The sequence below is a fragment of the Sinohyriopsis cumingii genome, chromosome 1 (genome assembly GCF_028554795.1).
Source record: "Sinohyriopsis cumingii isolate HCF-2022 chromosome 1, ASM2855479v2, whole genome shotgun sequence".
Taxonomy (NCBI): Eukaryota; Metazoa; Mollusca; class Bivalvia; order Unionida; family Unionidae; genus Sinohyriopsis; species Sinohyriopsis cumingii.
Genome location: NC_142961.1, coordinates 53,905,089 through 53,923,553, shown reverse-complemented (window position 1 = coordinate 53,923,553; position 18,465 = coordinate 53,905,089). Strand labels below are relative to the sequence as shown.

The 18,465-nt window shown below is 36.4% G+C and overlaps 1 protein-coding gene across 1 annotated transcript in view; it reads right to left on the bottom strand.

Annotated features, from left to right (window-relative positions):
- The window catches only part of LOC149806885 (uncharacterized protein C6orf62 homolog), a 41,420-nt gene extending 28,235 nt beyond the window's left edge, over window positions 1-13,185 (bottom strand). Inside the window, exons 1-3 of the mRNA XM_089959116.1 lie at window positions 12,532-13,185; window positions 6,740-6,826; window positions 2,942-3,031 (exon numbers count right to left, since the gene is read on the bottom strand). Of these exons, the coding sequence (XP_089815242.1) occupies window positions 2,942-3,031; window positions 6,740-6,826; window positions 12,532-12,660 (306 nt within the window). The 5' untranslated portion in view covers window positions 12,661-13,185. The remainder of the gene's footprint in view (window positions 1-2,941; window positions 3,032-6,739; window positions 6,827-12,531) is intronic.
- Window positions 13,186-18,465: the final 5,280 nt, after the last annotated feature.

The window sequence follows — 18,465 nt, the reverse complement described above, 5'->3', positions numbered from 1 at the left end:
AGGGAAATAAATTATTTGTTGAATTTAACAAAGCTTGTTGCTTTTCACTCTTCTCTGTTACTTTTTTAAAGAGCACAGACTTTTGACAAATGTCATTGCAAATGATTTTGTACATCTGACCTTTGACTCCCTCCTCGAGTCTAGTAAAAAGGATGAAGGAATTTTTTTTTACCTTGCTGCAACAGGGTTACCATAATACAGATAAGTATCTCATGGGATTGACACTCCAATGACCAAAAAGAATGTCAAGGAATAAGTCTTTTTCTCTCTATTTATTCTTATTAATGCAGAGTACTGAAATCTTAGATATTCTTAGAAAGAGGGACTACCAATTATAGCTGGTTTATCACCAAATTCCCCAGCAGACAAAGAAAATAAAAGAATCAAAATTGTCATTAAACCATAAACAACCCGTTTCTACAGACAAATCATGAACCTCAGTCACAGAAAAAGTTTTATTGGTAGGGTTCTTGAAAGTAGCTTCACCTAGTAGCTGATAAAGGGACTTTTATTAAAACCCACAACAGGCATAAGCAATATCATTTAGGCATTAGTGAGTGAGATGATGGTATCTGCAGTTTAAATAATTGAAAAGATCTGAAAGATGTGGTTCCAAACAAACGACCAGACCCTTTGAGAACTTGAACATGTTGGATAGTGTTGCACTACTGTCATTCACAGTAGAAACCAAAATTTCTCTTGTCTTTGAACAGGAAGAAAACAAAGTCTACCAGTGTACTCAGAGAGGTATAGCTAAGATTAACACATTTCCTACAGCACTGACTGCAAAAGATCTTCCATTTAGCATTGTAGACCTTAGATGTAGATTGTCTCCTGTCCTAGACAATGAGTTTGCAACCTTGCTTGAAAACTTTTCCTGGCAGAGAGATCATTTGAGATGAGCCAAGCAAGACGGTGGAGAATGCATGGGCTATCATGGAAAACAAACCCCTGTGCCTCGACAGCAGGTCCTGCCACTAAGGGAATGTCCTGGGCTGGTCTACCCAAAGGCTGAGTGGATCAATGGGCTATAATCATGAGCTGAGCAGTGGAGGCCATGTCTTTGTCGAGCCCTTGCAGAATCATTCTGAAAGGTGGATAGGCGTAAGTGTACAGATGATCCCACCTTACACTGAAGGCACTCATTACCAAGGCCCTCTGATTTGGGACTGGAAAGAGACATAAAAGGAGTGTTTGTTGCAGATAAATCCATCAAGGGTCTTCCCTAGTGTCTGAACCAGGACTCTGACATGGATCGGTGACAAAACAATTTTAAGAATCCTGTTTTGCCTCTCCTGGACATATTTAGGTCAATAAATCAGCCCCACTCCTGTGATGATATTGATTGTTGGTTTAGGGGATGATATCACCTATTCATTAAAGGCTGCAAATAAACTGCAGCCAATTTTGGCTGCACACATCAGTGTACATTTTATACACTTATCAGTATTTCTTGTGGTTGTGGAGCTACCATCACCTGAAGGGTTCTTTCGGTGACAAGTACAGTATATTTCCGGAGCAAATCCAATTTTTTTAAAATTGTAAATCCACGTGGAACAGCACAACCATCTGTCCTGTGGCCATTGAGTTTTGCGCTATATATGGCTGTTACCAATTACTTATATGTGTCTAAAGTGTACTCAGGTTTGTCCCAGAAAGATTTACATGCAGCAAAATTGCACATTTTAATAAACAGGTGAAATCAGACCCACATAACGTCCATCAGGGGGTTATTGGAGAAGGACAGATTGTCTACTGTCTGCCAGAAGCTTTTTCTTACCCAGAATATGGCAAACATGGGGGGGGGGGGGGGCAATCCTCTTTATTAGGTTGACATACCCCTGTATGGATAAAAATACCTCCATCAATTTCATATTGTTTATATGAAGGGTAATTTCTTCTTGGGAAATTTGTTCATCTAGTGGGAGAGGACTTGATCCCCTCATTTTTGTTTGGCTCTACATGAGCAAAAGATGAAGGTCCACAACCTACCACATCTGAACATCTAAGGCCAAGGCATTGGCATCCATTAACACCATTATTGGAAAGAAGATTCACTTGCTTGGAACAGAATTGATTGGATGAATGTAGACTTGGGCAGTATCAACCAGACTCCTGTCCCTGAACCACTGATGGGACTCTATTGGCATGTGACTAGTACCCAATGGAAAAATTTGAATAATCTGCCCAAGAATTTATTTAAATATGTAAATGCCCGCAATTTTCCAAGAATAAATTTAATACATGTTAGCTTTAGAATAGCATAACACAAGAGCCAAAGACACAGTAATCCGACTAATTCTGGGTTCCCTCTGTTCTATATTTCTACAGCATTCCATATGATGGGAAGGAGAATTATTAGCTTGGACATGGGGACTAGCATACCAGAAGATAGGTAAGGAAAAAGTGACATGTACTGTATTACTAAAATCAAATTTAACCTTTCCTCTAATCTGCACATTAGGTTTATTTATTTGCTGTATATCTTTTAACTCTTATTATGACAAGAATCTGACAATTTAGGTAAAATATCCTTAGGGATTCTTGTGATATTGTTTCATAATGCAAATGGGCATACTGCCTGGACATATGCATACAATGCTTTTGTAGGCTCAACAACACCTAAGAAACTGCAATAACAAATTTACAAACTTGAAAGTGTTTCTTAAGAATAACATGTTACTTGTCAAAGAATTTGTTAATGTTCAAATGAAAATAGAAAAATCAACCTATTGTGTATTGTTATATAATAAACGAAACAACCTACTCTTGTAAACATCATTTTTTTCCCCCTAGAAATGCCATAATCTTATGAAAATCATCTGTACTTCAGGAAAGAATTAAAAGGAACAGTCATCACAAGCAGCAATGCAGAAATATTCAATCTGAATGGTAGGTAGTTCATGCACCAATGAGTGTGTAGATAATTCTGTTCACTTACTCTCCTCATAGACTGCCAGCGTGGGGCATGAAGCTGAACTACATCCTTCTCCAGCAACTTCTGAGAGCTTTCAAAAGAGTATTCTTCTTCCTAAACAGAGAAAGATTTTTTCTCTAAAAAAAATGAGAAATCACAATATATGACTCTGAGAGAAGATACATCAGATTTGAGGTATAATATAAAACTGACATGGTTTCTACACAAATCTTCTTTTGCCATTACTGTTCCAAAACATCTCTGTTACCATTTCTACTTTTTCATGACTAAATTCTTTAAAGTTTATGACAAAATGGCTGTCAAATTGGATGTATATACAAGAAATAATGTTATTATTAATGAACACGACTGGAAAGATATCCACATAAGCAGCATTTTTTTTTTTAAAGTTTCCATTATTTTTCCATTACTATAACATTTTTTCCAGAATTTGCTATGACCATGGGAAAAGTAAATTGAAAACAAAGCATGGGTATCTTATGACTTCTTAGCCTGATTGCTCCCAGATTGTTGTACATTTTAATTCAAGAGAATTATATACTAACAACTGCATATAAATATATAAAACAGTTATCATTCTAAAGTCTTTTGCCCTGTGAGGGATTGGAGAACAGCATTACATGTAAAAATATAATCCTCCAATTTTTCTCATATAGAATAACTGTACTACCACCATTAGTCCAAGCTGGAATAATTGGAATTCAAATGAAAATGATCATTTTTCCTGAATATGTAGTCCAAAAAATTAACATCTCTATTATGTTCTGATGCGCTTGGTACGTTCGATCATCAATGTGGGTTGGAAGTAGACCTGGTGAACTAGACTGCATTATATGCTTGTTTGCTAATAAAGAACACTTACATGGTGTTTTCTTGATAAATAAAAAACAATGGTGGTTGTTCAATGTTTTTCAGTTAGTACACACACACACACACAGATATATATATATATATATAAAGACATTGGATATAGTGTTTACAAATGTCTAGTGGTATTTGAGACACAACTTTCCAACCAAGACATCTTTTTCAGTTAGAATCACATCCAATTTATCATGCATTTACACACAAATAATTCAAATAAGAGTCCTCAAAGATACTGATGTTCTACTTGCCAAAGAGAGTACAGGAATTTAAGATAAGACCATTTCTTCCTTTTATCTGCTCAGTGTTGAAACCTTCTCTGATATTCTTCAGCAATTACAGGAAGTTCATATCAGCTGCTGTGGTGGACATATTGATTTCAGGTTGGCACCATTTCCATATAGGACCAACTAGACATTATTAGAAGTCTTTTTGTGAAGCATAATATTGATATGATCAGGCATCCATGAGAAAAGTGGTCAAAGATTTTCAAGATGGCCATTGAGGTGGACATATTGGAAGTCAGACCAGTACCATTTATGACCATCTGGACACAGTAAGAAGTCTTTCTGTGAAACCCCATGATGATATGACAATTCAATGTGGAGATATTGTGACAAGATTTTCAAGATGGCCACTTTCGATGTTAAACTAACAAAGTATCCTTTTTAAGTTAATTGCCTCCACCATTTCTGGCTGATGTACAATTCACTGCTGTTACATGCTATCAGTTAGTTGGAATTACATACTGAGAGGCAATTCATGAAATCCAACAGATGTTGCTCGGACAAAGCACTAAAATATCTGTTCAAGCAGCCAAGGTATAGATAAGGCTAACATATCAGAACCTTGGCTTGCGAAGATGTGGATGTCTTAGCAGTGCTATTTTTATCTAGGACCAACTAGATATCATATACAGTAGTTTAGTAAAATCACCATGTTGATACAACCATCCATTTAGGAGGAGTAGCAATAACCAGACTTTCATGATGGCCACTGTGGTGGCCATATTGGATGTGCAAGTGGCACCATTTTTATTTAGGTTCAACTAACATTATTAAGAAGTCATTTGGTGAAAACCCCATGGTAGTATTACCTTTCATTCAAGAGAAGTGACAATAACAAGTTTTTGAAGATGGTTGCTATGGTAGCCATACTGGACATCATATACACACAATTTTTCATTGAAGACCAAGTAAACATCAATAAAAAATCTTCTTGTGAAAATTCTATGTCAATATGACTTTCTGTTCAGGAATAAGAATCACATGATTTTCAAGATGGTCATCATATTGGTCATTGATTGACAACATTTTCATTTTGGACCAACTAGACATCATCATAAATCTTTTAGTAATTTGAATCATCCCTTCAGAAGGAGTAGCAATAACAAGATTGGACTGATGCATATGATATTCTTTGCTATATATACCTTGGCAGATCAGATATTTCTGTACTTTGGATCTGTGAATTTCACTAGAAGCATCCAATCAAAATGAAGTTCTTTAAATTTGAACGCCATTTCTATATGAGCAAGACAAAGGGTGCAGACAAAAGGAATGGACTACTAAGTAAGTGATTTTCCACTGCCAGTCCATGTTTGCAGAATAGATCCTTTCCCTCAAAAACATCTGTAATGGCTTATTTCTCATATGTAGTTATGCCTCTACCATTTATGGCTGATGTACAATGCAATGCTGTTACACTGTAATGGTAGTTAGTATGACATAGTAGTGGAGGAAACAAGTGAAATCCAACATATCTCACTAGTGCAAAGCACTGAAACATCTAATTGATCCACCAAGGTGTAGATAGGTTAACATATCGATAATTGGAGGGCAAAAATGGTGTGTGATTAGTTTCATGGGAATCCTCCAAGTTGTTAAAGAGGAGTAGCAGTAACAAACTTGTTGTTGTTGTTGTTGTGGGGTTTAACGCCATTTTTCAGCACACGATAGGCTATATATGACGGCCATTATTAATGGTGGAGGAAGAACCCGGAAAAACTCCGGAAAGAACCACCGACCCACGAGAAGCTACTGGCAAGCTTTCTCACATATCCACATTGGCTGAATCTTAGACTCGAACCGCCGCAGACAGAGGTGAAATGGCAGTGATCTGTAACGAAGAGCGCTTTAGACCACTCAGGACCCCAACAAACTTGTGCTAATGGACAGAGATGAATGATGGACAACAGACCAGACAATAAGTTCTCCTGGTCTAAGACCAATAAAGCAAACAAATGGCCAAGATAAACAGAACCAATGGGAATCAGTTTAAAAAATCTGATGGTCTCTACATAGAACAGGTCAATTCCTAATGCAATATGTATTGAAAGTAGAATTATTTTTGTCCTCCCTGCATCCTAGTTTGTCATAACAAATTTTATTGATACAATAACACAGTGGCCAAAATGTGTTACTTATTGAACAAATATGCATCTCAGCCAACAGTCTGTAAAAAATAAAGATGGGAGGGCCATAGAAACTCTGGCAATCAATAGAAGTAATCAAACTGGTTTCAAGGTAAAATGGTCATCTATTCAATCACTTTTCTTTAATGGTATGGGTTTGCATTCCAAATTTCATTCTTTTCTGTTGGCTTAGAAACACAAACCTGTTGTCTGGAAATTTTACATACTACTGAAAATTGTTAAACGTTTTGGAAATATGGCATCTAGAAAATTGGAGGATCCAGAAATTTCTATTAATGATGACATTATGAATTTTTGAAAGTATACTTTTACACTATTCAGAATTTTTAAATCAAATTACACTGAAGCAAAAAAGAAGAGCAAAAAAGATTTCCAAAGTTTTGAATTCATAGCATGAGGAAACATTTCTAGACAAGCTACAGAACCTACCAATAGTAAAACAACAAATAAAGTTAATGACATCTAAATATTTTGAAGGGTTTTCCACATGAAAGTCATGTTACCTTGGCTCCCTGAAGAATGCTTTCTTCATAGTTATTGGTCATCACAGGCATAACCTCTGCTACTTCAAACACAGCACATTTCTTTTTCTGAAATAATGGATTTGAATCAACTTAAAGTTCATATTAGGTAAATCCACAAGGATTTTCTCAGCTTTACTTCCACTACAATCTTAATGCCTACAGGTCCTATAGGAGTGACAAGATCGGATAAAATACTTTATTTTACTTTCCTATATGAGTGACAAGATCGGATAAAATACTTTATTGTACTTCGACTGGATCAGTTTGTATGATGAACTATTCTCCATAATCAGTGCTTTGAAAATCAATGAACGTTTCATTACAAAATTCCAAATGACATATTTTCTTTTGGCCTAAAAGCAAACCTTTGTTTCCGGTTTCACAAAAGACCATAATTCTTTTTTCTGCTTACCCATAAAGTTTTTCCAACCATTAAACACAGCAGAATTTCATATTTTCTGAATACTGGCTAGTCTAAATTTCACACCATTCATTGAATAAAATTAATCGTACTCAATATTTCTAAGAACCAAATGGAAATAGACTAGATACAATGATTTAGAAATGGCTAGCTTTGCCAGCTGTCCAGTTATGGTCAGATCAAATTTAGATTAAGTTATATCTGACAAATGCAAATTATTTATTTATATAGTGTATTTAATGTATAAAATCACATTCTTGAATAATCCTGACAATGTCTTTTCTCAGATGAATACAATTTGTTAGGCAACCATGGTACAATTTTGGCAAATGGTGAAAAATAAAGAGATTGGCCAATAAGAATTTCCAGAAATCCAAATTCAAGCCATTTTCCTCTGTCCAATTATTCTTTATAATTAATGAGTAGTGAAATTATCTCTGATATTCTTAAGAATCTCCAATATATCAATATGGTAACAAAACACATTAGCTTCGATGTTGAATTTAACATGTTAACAAGATAAAGTACCTCTATATGCAGTAGAAAATTCTTGACCAATGACCATGAACCTGATATCATGGATAGGAAATCAGTGACCATGTCTCAGACACTGTCAGGATATACTCGCATTTAAAGTTTGGTTAAATCCATAAATCAAAAATAATAGTTTCAATAACAAGAAGTTATTTAAGTGGGATCATTCAAGGTACCCTTCCAATACATTCACAAACTGGGTTTGATAAAAAGTCATCAATACTTGTTTGTGTTATCAGCTTTCAAGTACTAACACCACATCTGACTTCAAAATCAATGTCAGTGTACTACAAATGTAACTAGTCTATATATATATAGTCTGGTCAAATTTTGCTTGTGTATGTATAAATCACTTTGTTCATATGCTCCTGAAGCATACAAATGCAAGCAATGAACTCTGACTGACCCCAAGCTACAATTTTGAATGCAGTCTGGTTTTCAAAACCTCCTGCACAAAGTACAGATACGTTGGAGGTCAGATAAGCACCATTTTCACACTAGACCAGCTCAATACTGGAATAATGTTTTAGTAAAAACTCTACATCAGTACAACTAATTGTTCATGAGAAGTAGTCATATAAAGATTATGAGGATGGCCATCATTATTAGGTACCGGATTATGCATGGTAATGCAATGTAGATAAGTCCTTTATATGTAATATGCTGTCATATGTGCAACTTTGTTTTTGGAATGACTAACATGTTCATTTTACTGTTTTAATTGCCTGTTCATTTAATTATAGATTTTTAATTTTCAGTATTCAGATGTAAAAAAAATAGAGGATATCTGCTTCAATTTAGTTAATGGAAGCTCAATTTCACTCAATGGGTAAAAAAACCTCTTTATTTCACAAGTGACAAAATGCCAATACAAATACTCTTTTTATCACCCACAAGATGAGATATATCTATTATTCACATTGAACAATTAACTTTTCCTTTTACTGTATGCTCAAACATTTTGGCTAGCAATATGTATAACAGACTGAATTAGCAGATTTCATATGACATCCTACATGACATTGTCAGTTGTTTACTGTTCATGTTATGCTGTGTATTGTCCATATTCACTAGAAAAGTACAATTCCAAAAAGGCAAAAAACCACATAAAAACAATTAATGAAAAGCAAAAGCAAGCATGTTGTGGGATTTGAAAACCAGGTACTCCTGCATTAGACCAGGCAAGTGACAAAATGGCAGATCAAGTTTCTTGATCAGGTTATCGACTTCTGTTAAGCGCAGTGAATTATCAAAATTATTTCAAGTCATGCCAAAAGAACATTAAACTATCAACAGTTGTCAAAATCAGGTATAGCACTGAGGAAACACTTAATTAGGTTTTCATGGAAGTGTTCACAGATGTCACCATGAAAACTGATAGACTCCTTTCACCTTTCAAAGCTAAAAAAAAATTAAAGCACAACTTTCACTTGACAGTCATTATAGTGTTGCCACCAGCTGGCATTTTCCTGCATTTTCATTGATTGGTATTTATCTTACATTGATATTTATTGATAAAATATAAGACATTCCTAATAACAGTATGATCCCTTATTTGAAAAAGTGAATTTCTGTATATAAATTCCATATTAACATGCACTAACATGTTTTCAGTTTCAAAACATGCTATATATATTCAGCTTTCATTTGACGAATTTGATCAATTTTTATATGTTGCAGAAATAGGAGCCTTTTAAGACTTTTCTAAAGGATGGAAATTGGATCCACACCTGGCTGTGTTATAAGCAGGTTCACAAATTATGAGGGTTGCTAAAAGGGAGTGGAGAACTAATACATTAGTTTATATATTAAAAGCTAAATACTGGAGTAATATATACCATGCTTACATTTTTGGCAAGATATACTAGCATGTTTCAATTTTATGCAAGTTACGTTTATAATGATTTTCTTATTCTCTTACATAAGGTAGATAGAATGTGAGCCAAATATAAAAGAAATGTCTACTTGGATAAAACTGGGATTTGATTGTTGTGCCCATGTTGTGTGCAATAATTTACAACAACCTCTGATTTGCACAGATGTGGACAAACATGATGATGGACCTCTATCACAACCACCTGTAAAGTAACCCTCCAATGATACATTGATAACAGGTCAAGTTCACTCAAGAAAGTGTGTGTGTGTGTGTGTGTGATTAAGATTTTTAACAGCTTTAAAAAAATTTAAGTCATATCGCTACGATGTCTGCAGTGTGGCAGTTTATAGTGATGTCTGGCACTGGGGCATCATGCCGCAGACATGTAGCATGATGTCCCATCCAGCCACATTATCCTGACACCAGGCCAACCAGTCCAAACTTAACCTCTTAATGCTGAGCGCCAAGCGAGGCAGCTGTTAGTACCGTTTTTCTAAGCCTTTGGTAAGACTCGGCTGGGGTTCGAACCCACGACCTCCGACTTCAGAGGCAGACACTCTACCCACTAGGCCACCAGAGCAGTCACTCAAGAAAGAGGTACTGCAGAGCGATTTACATATCAACCTGCCCAACTCTCAAGACAAGCTCAAATTCAGCAAGTATAATAAAGAGAGAATGCAAGAGTAAAAATTGGGTCATTTTCCATTTCTAATGCTTTATGTTTTACAAGTTCTATACCCATAATCTTGCCACAGTACATGTATCTGCACCTTTATGTAGTGTTTATATGCACTGTATTCTTTTATTAAACTGCTGGCCAGTTTCTTTACCTATCATTTGTCATTTCCATCTTCCAGTCAGTTCTCTGGTTGGTCTTGCATTTTCTCATGCAGACATTGGTAATGTAAATTGTAAATATTTACTACTGTATTTAAAGCAAGTTCTGACAAATAAGGAATATATATTGAATGGTATGTTATCATGGCACTCAGGGACCCAAAGTTCTTGGTCAAACCTGCATGAACCTCTCAAAGTATATGCAGTTTCTCCCTGTGATGCATGACCATGACAAGTCACATTTCCACCAGGATGCTTCCCCTTTACTAATTCTTGTCATGCAAAAATAGCTTAAGTAAATAGGCATTTAAGTAAACAGGCATGAAGCCAGTATGAGTAATAGTTAATCCTTATCACTGCAATTACAGTGCTGCTCTGACATACTACAAAGAAACCATGTTCTACTGAGTGTAAATGTAAGCACCTGCAATTGATTGGCAAATAAATGATACCCTATCTTGCTGTAATGGTGTTTAAATTAAATTGCTGATGATGTAAATACAAATAATAAAACACTGGATTTATCAAGGTCTCATTATTACAAATTTTTTTTTTCCCTCATCAACCCTAAGATATTATGCCAACTGTCCAAAAATTGAAATCTAAAAATAACTGGTCGTCAAAATTTATGACCTCTGGAGATTAATAGTTTTCTCCTCAACAGGAATTTGCAAAAATGTAAAAAATGGAAACCTTTTTTTAATACCTTAAACTAAAGAAATGTTAAGGTATTAATGAATATATACAAGTTAAAAAAAAGACATTTAAATTTCTTCCTACGGTAATTTGGAGTAAATTGTAAATCGCTCCGATTGTAATAAGGATTCACATGGCTTTGATTTACTCTAAAATATAAGCACTATCTAGGTGAATCAAAAATGCAAAATGTGCATTACTATCCATTGTTGTGATTTCACAAATAGATCACGAAGGGTTAAATTTTATTTATAACAATGTTGGTTGGCACTGAAAATAGCCACAGATGCAATTCAGAAGTTTATACCTTGTAAACTGGTGATCAGTCTTATTTAAATTGCATATCTAGTGTTTGAAAAGTTATGAATTTGACATATGGTGTGCTGATTTGGGTCAAAAAATTGATATAAATTTGTAGTGTAAAATATTTACGAGCATTGAGAATGATGTCAATAAATATCTGTACTACTTTAGTCATGCTGGCAATGCATCTTGAGGTTTGGATTAAAGCTGTACCAATGTCACTTTTTCCCCCGATTATTTAGATACCACATATAGCCAATTATTAAAATTGCCAATACCAATTATGAGACTGATTATTTAAAAAAACTGCCTGTTCTACAGTTAGTTAAAGCACTAGCATTTGATTGACAAGTTAACCATACCTATTTTTTTAAAAACTAACAATGCCTAAAATGGGTGCGGATCTATGTTAAGAGTTCAAATGTGATAACTATTTCCCACATTTTATATCCCAACTTATTTCTTATTGTTAACTCATATATGCAAATAAAACTCTTTACTAAATAACATATTTATTCCGAATTAGATTTTTGGTGGCACATATGCTCTATGATATGTTTCTTCATTCCTTCTTTTACTTGAATGATGGTAATCAATGCTTATATATATATATATATATATATATATACGATACAGTAATGCCAGGTCAAGTTGACTCCTATAAGTTTCATTGGTGGGAATGGAGATCATAATTTGCTGGTCGAGAAAAAATCTATAACATTCAGTGATCATTCCTGGGATTTAGGAAGCAGTTCACTAACAAGCAAAGCATGTAAAGCGCAGCAAAAATAAATTTCCAAAATCTGGGTTGACGGATATGTACTTTGTAAAACTAGCCATAAAAGGAGGGGGCATTTAATTCCTGAATGCGCCAAATCGACGCTCGCATTATACATCACTATGCTTACATTGCAGAGTACGATCATAGGGTTTTAGTATTAAAATGTCATTATCTAAACAAAGTTTCTGTTAATTCTGAGAAGCATATTTGAGTTTTCCCCTCCTTGCTTGTGCATAGCTAAAATAAATCCATGGACAAGTGATATATTCTGCCCTGATAATGGCCATGTCTTGAATTACACTTTCAGTCAGCCTGGCAATTACCTTATCCTTGAAATGAAATAGGATATACATTTTGAATTCAAAATGGTCAGCCAGTGATTCTCTCTTTTTCTTCAAATGGTTTCTCAACCGTCTCAAGGCTGCGCATTTTCTACTGCTTGGATCACCCATGTTTACAAATTTGAACCAAAATACCAAAGTTGTTGAGCTGTTCGGAACGTGGGGTACAGATGCGGTGGAATGTTGGATCTTAAAAACAGTTAACACAAGTCCTACATCATGCAAACGTTTAAACACCTAAAACTACAACTATATACAAATTTAACTAATTTTTAGATCTTAGAATTTCTCATTTTAGCCGGTTGCCATTTTCGTTTCTTTTCTTTCTTTCCTTTGCTGTGCAGAGTAAAAGACTTTGGCTACCCGTCGCCTTAAAAAGGCCACCAGTCAGAAGTTCGCGCACAATATGCTGGCAAGGTTAATGGATGGGATGAAGATCGTAAGCACTCAAAATCTGTTGGGAGATGCCATTTTGCTACGTTAAAGGATAAAACGATATCAAAAATTTGCGTCTGCATGATGTGGTACTGAAAAGTAAATGAGTCCAAATAGTCATTTTGAGGATGAAAATGAGCTTCGAAAGCTATGAAAGCTCCTTCCTCCTTGCTCAGCGATAAGCAGCCTCGATTTCGAAAGTTTAGCTTAGGCACTAAAAATACTTTCAAGACTGAAGATTTCGACAAATAGTAGTTGTCTGCCCGTCAAACAGCGCGAAAGTACAAAGTGGACAACAAAGACAGCCGTTTATATATATATATATATATATATATATATATATATATATATATATATATATATATATATATATAATGTACGCTGTATCAGTGATAATTCACGAGACGTATAAATTTTTCGTTAGAAGGAAACAAGGCTTGCCGAGTTTCCTTTTAATGAGTAATTTATACGAGTGGTATATCATTGATACAGAGTACATACCATACATATATTTTATTCATATCATATATAAATACACATATTTGCACTTTTAATGGCGTTACGATATGCTCTGAGCAACTGTGTATTGACCTAGTGAATGAACTCTTCACATCCCTGCGAGTGTCTGCTACAAAATGTAGTTCTACGATTGTTCTTCTTGTTCACAATCACGTGTGCAAATTGATAAGTTGATTGTTTTCTTTTTTAGTTTCTATATTTATTCACATTTATTAAATCAATACAAGATACACTCATGATTTAAACATGAAATATGGTTTTTATGAAGAAAGTAGTAAATTACAAATACGGTTAGCTTCTTGTACACTGAACCTGAACTGTCAGGCATTTACGTATGGCGTATGGAAATTAGCGTGGAATAGAAACTAAGCGAAATGACGAACCAACAAGAGGTAATTTAAATATTTTAATATATTGACAGTTCATGAAAGTCATTATTCTGCATTAACTAACATTTCTAAAGATTATAAAATTCTCTCACTCTCTCTCTCTCTCTCTCTCTCTCTCTCTCTCTCTGACGGTTTGAATACACTTTATCATCATTCATAGGTCCAGAGACATCGTCGTACGACACAAGCGAAAATCCCTAACGCTCGTATTTTCATGTTTTTTCGCCCGTATCTAGCTACGATAATCCGGGGGGGGGGGGGGGGGGGCGGGTGTGACCGTTTGGAAATTTTAATATTTAATACTTAATAATCGATTTTTAGAACATTATAATTAGGAAACAACAACAAAGTCACAATATATGCTACATTATGTGTGCCTCGTAACCGACAAATTGAACATATAGGCCTAGTGTTGACTGGCTATTGCAACTATGCACAATTGATATTATGAACACTGTAGATACAGTGGCCTCCCTATCTCCTGCCCACGCAACTGTACTTGTATTAGCTATGGTGCTGGTAGAGGCTGAGATGCTGGGTAATGGATGTGGTGCTGGTACTGGTTGTGGTACTGATACTGGCCGCGGAGGTGTCCTCACCTCAGGCTTGACCCCACACAGAGGCCTTAGTACGAGGTGAAGCAGGATTATTTCTTCCTTCTCTTTCTTCTTTATCCTCTCCTCCTTCTCCTCCTCTTCTTCTATTCTCGCACTTTCTGCAATCGCCTCCATGTTGGGTCGGAACACTATAGAGATTATCTTTATGGTGATGGGTAGAAAGAAGTCAAAGAGCATGTATAGTCGCAACATTTTATGAAAACAAACTACAGACACATATTTTTAAAACACATTTTTTATTCAAAAAACAACCAACCAACAATTAACAATAAAACAAACAAACTAATTTTTACAAGGTTGATAACGTTATGAAGTCAAGTTAGACTTCCACCGATGCAGGTCATTAGGCCATTGATGTACACTACGTTTCCTGGCTAAAGACAAAAGATTTCCATAATGGTCACATAACCATCGATCTACTTTGTCATCGTTTCAAGATGAGTTACGATCGAAATAAGTCACTAAATCTTCCAAGCGATATCCAAGACTGCGTTGATGAAAGAAATGCACACAATATTGTCCACACACCATGGAATCTGTGCCTTGCAATTTCACATTATTGAATCGTGTCGTCTGGGCATTTCTTCTCACAAAGTTGATGATGGCGTCTTCCAAATGTGGCAATCCATACAAATCAAAATACTCCACACAGCCATCACGGGGAAAGTAGACCACTACCTAGTGCATTCCTGGGAGATGACTGTTGTCCATGTTGACGACATAAGCTTGATGGTCTTGAGGTTTGCGATGAGGAAGTTCATCTTTAGCACACACGACAGGATTCCAAGAAGCAGTGCTCGATCTGTTGTTCAAAAGGTAATAAAGTTCCCAGGTATCCATTTTTTGTTTTGTTGTTTTGTTTTTTCTTGTTTTTTTCTTCTTCACAAGTAATGATAAGTCATCAGTGGAGGAGAGGAATGATCACGCAAATCTTATCCCACTAATGCAACAGTGCTTCTTCTGAGTCGAGACCCCAAGCGTCCTCTAGATACTCGTCCAATTTTTCTTCTTGGCTCATCATCAGACATTTATCGTGTTGAATTTGGGATAATCGTTTTGACTTCCATAGCAATCTTTCTTGGTCAATTCCGTTATTTTATCTGCCATGTGTTTAGCAAAACAGGAGACTAAATGTTGTTCTTGTTCTGGCCATCTCTACCTCATTTGTATGCCCCCCTTCGTCTTCCATGGCTTCCACGAAATCCTCCCATTCCATTTCCATAGATTCTTCACCATTCAAAGAGAGATAATAGTCTTCCAATTCTAATAGTCTAGAATGACGTTTCTCGACTGTTGATTTCCATCGTATTATCGAAATCCGCATGCAAGATGACGTTCACTGTCTCCTTCAGCGGTACTTTGAACTGAAGTTCCACACGAATCTGGCCGGATTTTATAGAGTGGAAATGATCCTCGTCGCTGCCTTGGTGTGCAGTGAAATCTAAAGCCCACAAGGAATAGGCTTCTGCATAATCCTTGTACGAAATGCCGTGAGTGTTGTTGGTCCCTAAACTGTAATGTGGCTTCGTACAGGGACAAGTACGATAAGTAATTGTTCTTGTCAAAGTCGGGTTCGAAGGGTCTGGTACACAGTGTCTTGCCATCGCAATTGAATTTAATTTTGGATACGTCAAAGTGATTAAACTCGAAAGGATTTTCCTCTAAGGCTCCGTTGAAGGCTGAATTCTCGACGATACCAATGATTAAACGTTTGGGTAATTGTCCTTGGAACAGAAGTAGTATATGGGGCCACCTTACGTACAATGGGAATTAGCATTACAGACCCCCCCCCCCGGGCCACTTTACGTACAATGGAAATTTAACATGGCGAAAAATCGTGTACCACTTTACGTACAATGGGAATTAACATGGGAATAAATCGTGGGTCACTTTTACCGACAAGGGGAATTAACATGGGAATAAATCGTGGGTCACTTTTACCGACAAGGGGAATTTAACATGGAACTATAGTGTGGGTCTGTCTAGCGACAAGGGAAATTAACATGGGGGGGAATAGAGTTTGGGCTTGTTTAGGGATAAAGGGAATTGAACATGGGATTTTTTTTTTTTAAATTTAAAAAAGGGGTAGGCAATTAAAAAGTCATTCTCTTTTCGAGAAATATGGCTGGCCCTGAAAAGGGCCTTTGGGTTTATGTTAATGTATCCATTAACATAAAGGGCACCGCATTGGTCTTCTTCTTGTCCTTAGGCTGCGTCTCACTGTTGGCCCGTAAATCAGCACTCTTTTGAGGCATCCTTGTCTTTCTACGTAGATCCTACGTATCCACAGACTGGTGTTTGTCCTGTGGACAACGGTCCACTTGGATCGGACATACATGAGCATGTCCGTCCTAAACATCATGGAAGACACAAGGGTGCATGATTCGACTGTGGTCCACATCTTGAAGCGACGAGAACAGGTGATTCAATGCAGTGAACTGCGCTTATTTATAGGTAGAGGAAGGATTGAAACGGATTGAGTTCATTCACCAATCCAAACACGCGTTACAAAATTCAGTCAGCCGGCATCCAATCAGAAGAGAGTAGTCTGTGACGTCAGTTGGTCTATATAGATTCGCTAGCGCTTGTGTGTAGTCAATCTATGCGACAGTGATTCAACATGACGAAAACTCAGAAAACGATCCATTGGGGTGCACCAACAGGGGAGACTGCCCAAGGGAACCCGGACTTACTTTCAGAAGAGGTGAATTGGGATTTTGTGGATTTTCTCTCCTCACAAGAATTTGTTCCGGAACCTTCGTTACCTTCTTCATTACCGCAAGTGGAGAATTTCAGACAGAGACAGAAAGAAGAATTGGAGAAATTTATGCAACGACAAAAGGAAGCGGAACAAGCTTTTCTCCTACAGCAACTGCAGCAAGAAGAAGAGGTAAGAAAAAAAAACAACAGCAACAACAGCAAGAAGAAGTAGCAGCAGCAAAGAAACAAGAGGGTGAAAATCAAACGGTCACGGTACTGTTGGACATATTAGCGGAGTTAAGGAGTCTGAAACAAATGTATCAGACTTCTTTATTACGACCGAAGAGAATACGACCTTCCCGAGCTAAACACGTTAACCCTGTGACTAAGCCTACCGTACCACCCTTAGTGATTTCAACCCAATCATCATCATCATCAACATTACGTAGTCCAGAAGTAGGCCTTGGCCGTGGCAAAGGCTTAAGGCAGTTAAAGTTGATTGCTTAAACTCACCCCTACACCATAAAGAAAAAAAGGCCCTTTTCAGGGCCACCCACATTTCTCGAAAAGAGATAGCCTTTCAATTTGCCAACAACTCAAAAAAAACCAACCCATTTTACCCCCTATAGTACGTGTCTTTGTATGAGTGCGTGAGTGTAGCTTCTTATTTTAAAATCAAAACTCAAAGACACTTACCTTATATCATTCATTTATTCTTTTATCCATTGTTACAATCCAATTCACAATTCACAACACAACACTTTAATAAAAAGTTCATTGACTTCTTCTGTCTCCTTATTTAGTCTCTCTGTTTTTTAAATTTCTTCACCGTCACACTCTTCTTCTTCCTCCGCACTTTCTTCCCTTCTTCTTTTCTTCTCCTGTTTCTTTTTCTTCACCTGTCTGCTTTCTTCCTCTGAAAAATCCCTCTCTTCTTCCGAAGAATCCCTCTCTTCTTCTGAAGAATTCCTTTTTTCTTCTGACTCCTCTTGTTTCTTTTTTGGGCAATCTGGAGACCAATGTCCTTTTTCTTGACAATAATAACAGGTATCTTGACTTCTGTCTTTTCTAGCCACTTTTTTTCTTTTTTGACGGTCTGGACACTCTGAAGACCAATGCTCTTTCTTCTGACAGATATAGCAAGTATCTTCACTTTTATCTCGAAAGGAAGGAGAGTAGTTCGTAGGCTGGTCTGAAGAGAATTTTCTAATGACCCCTCGCAAAGCTCTGACGAAGCGTTCGATTTGGCTAGTCTC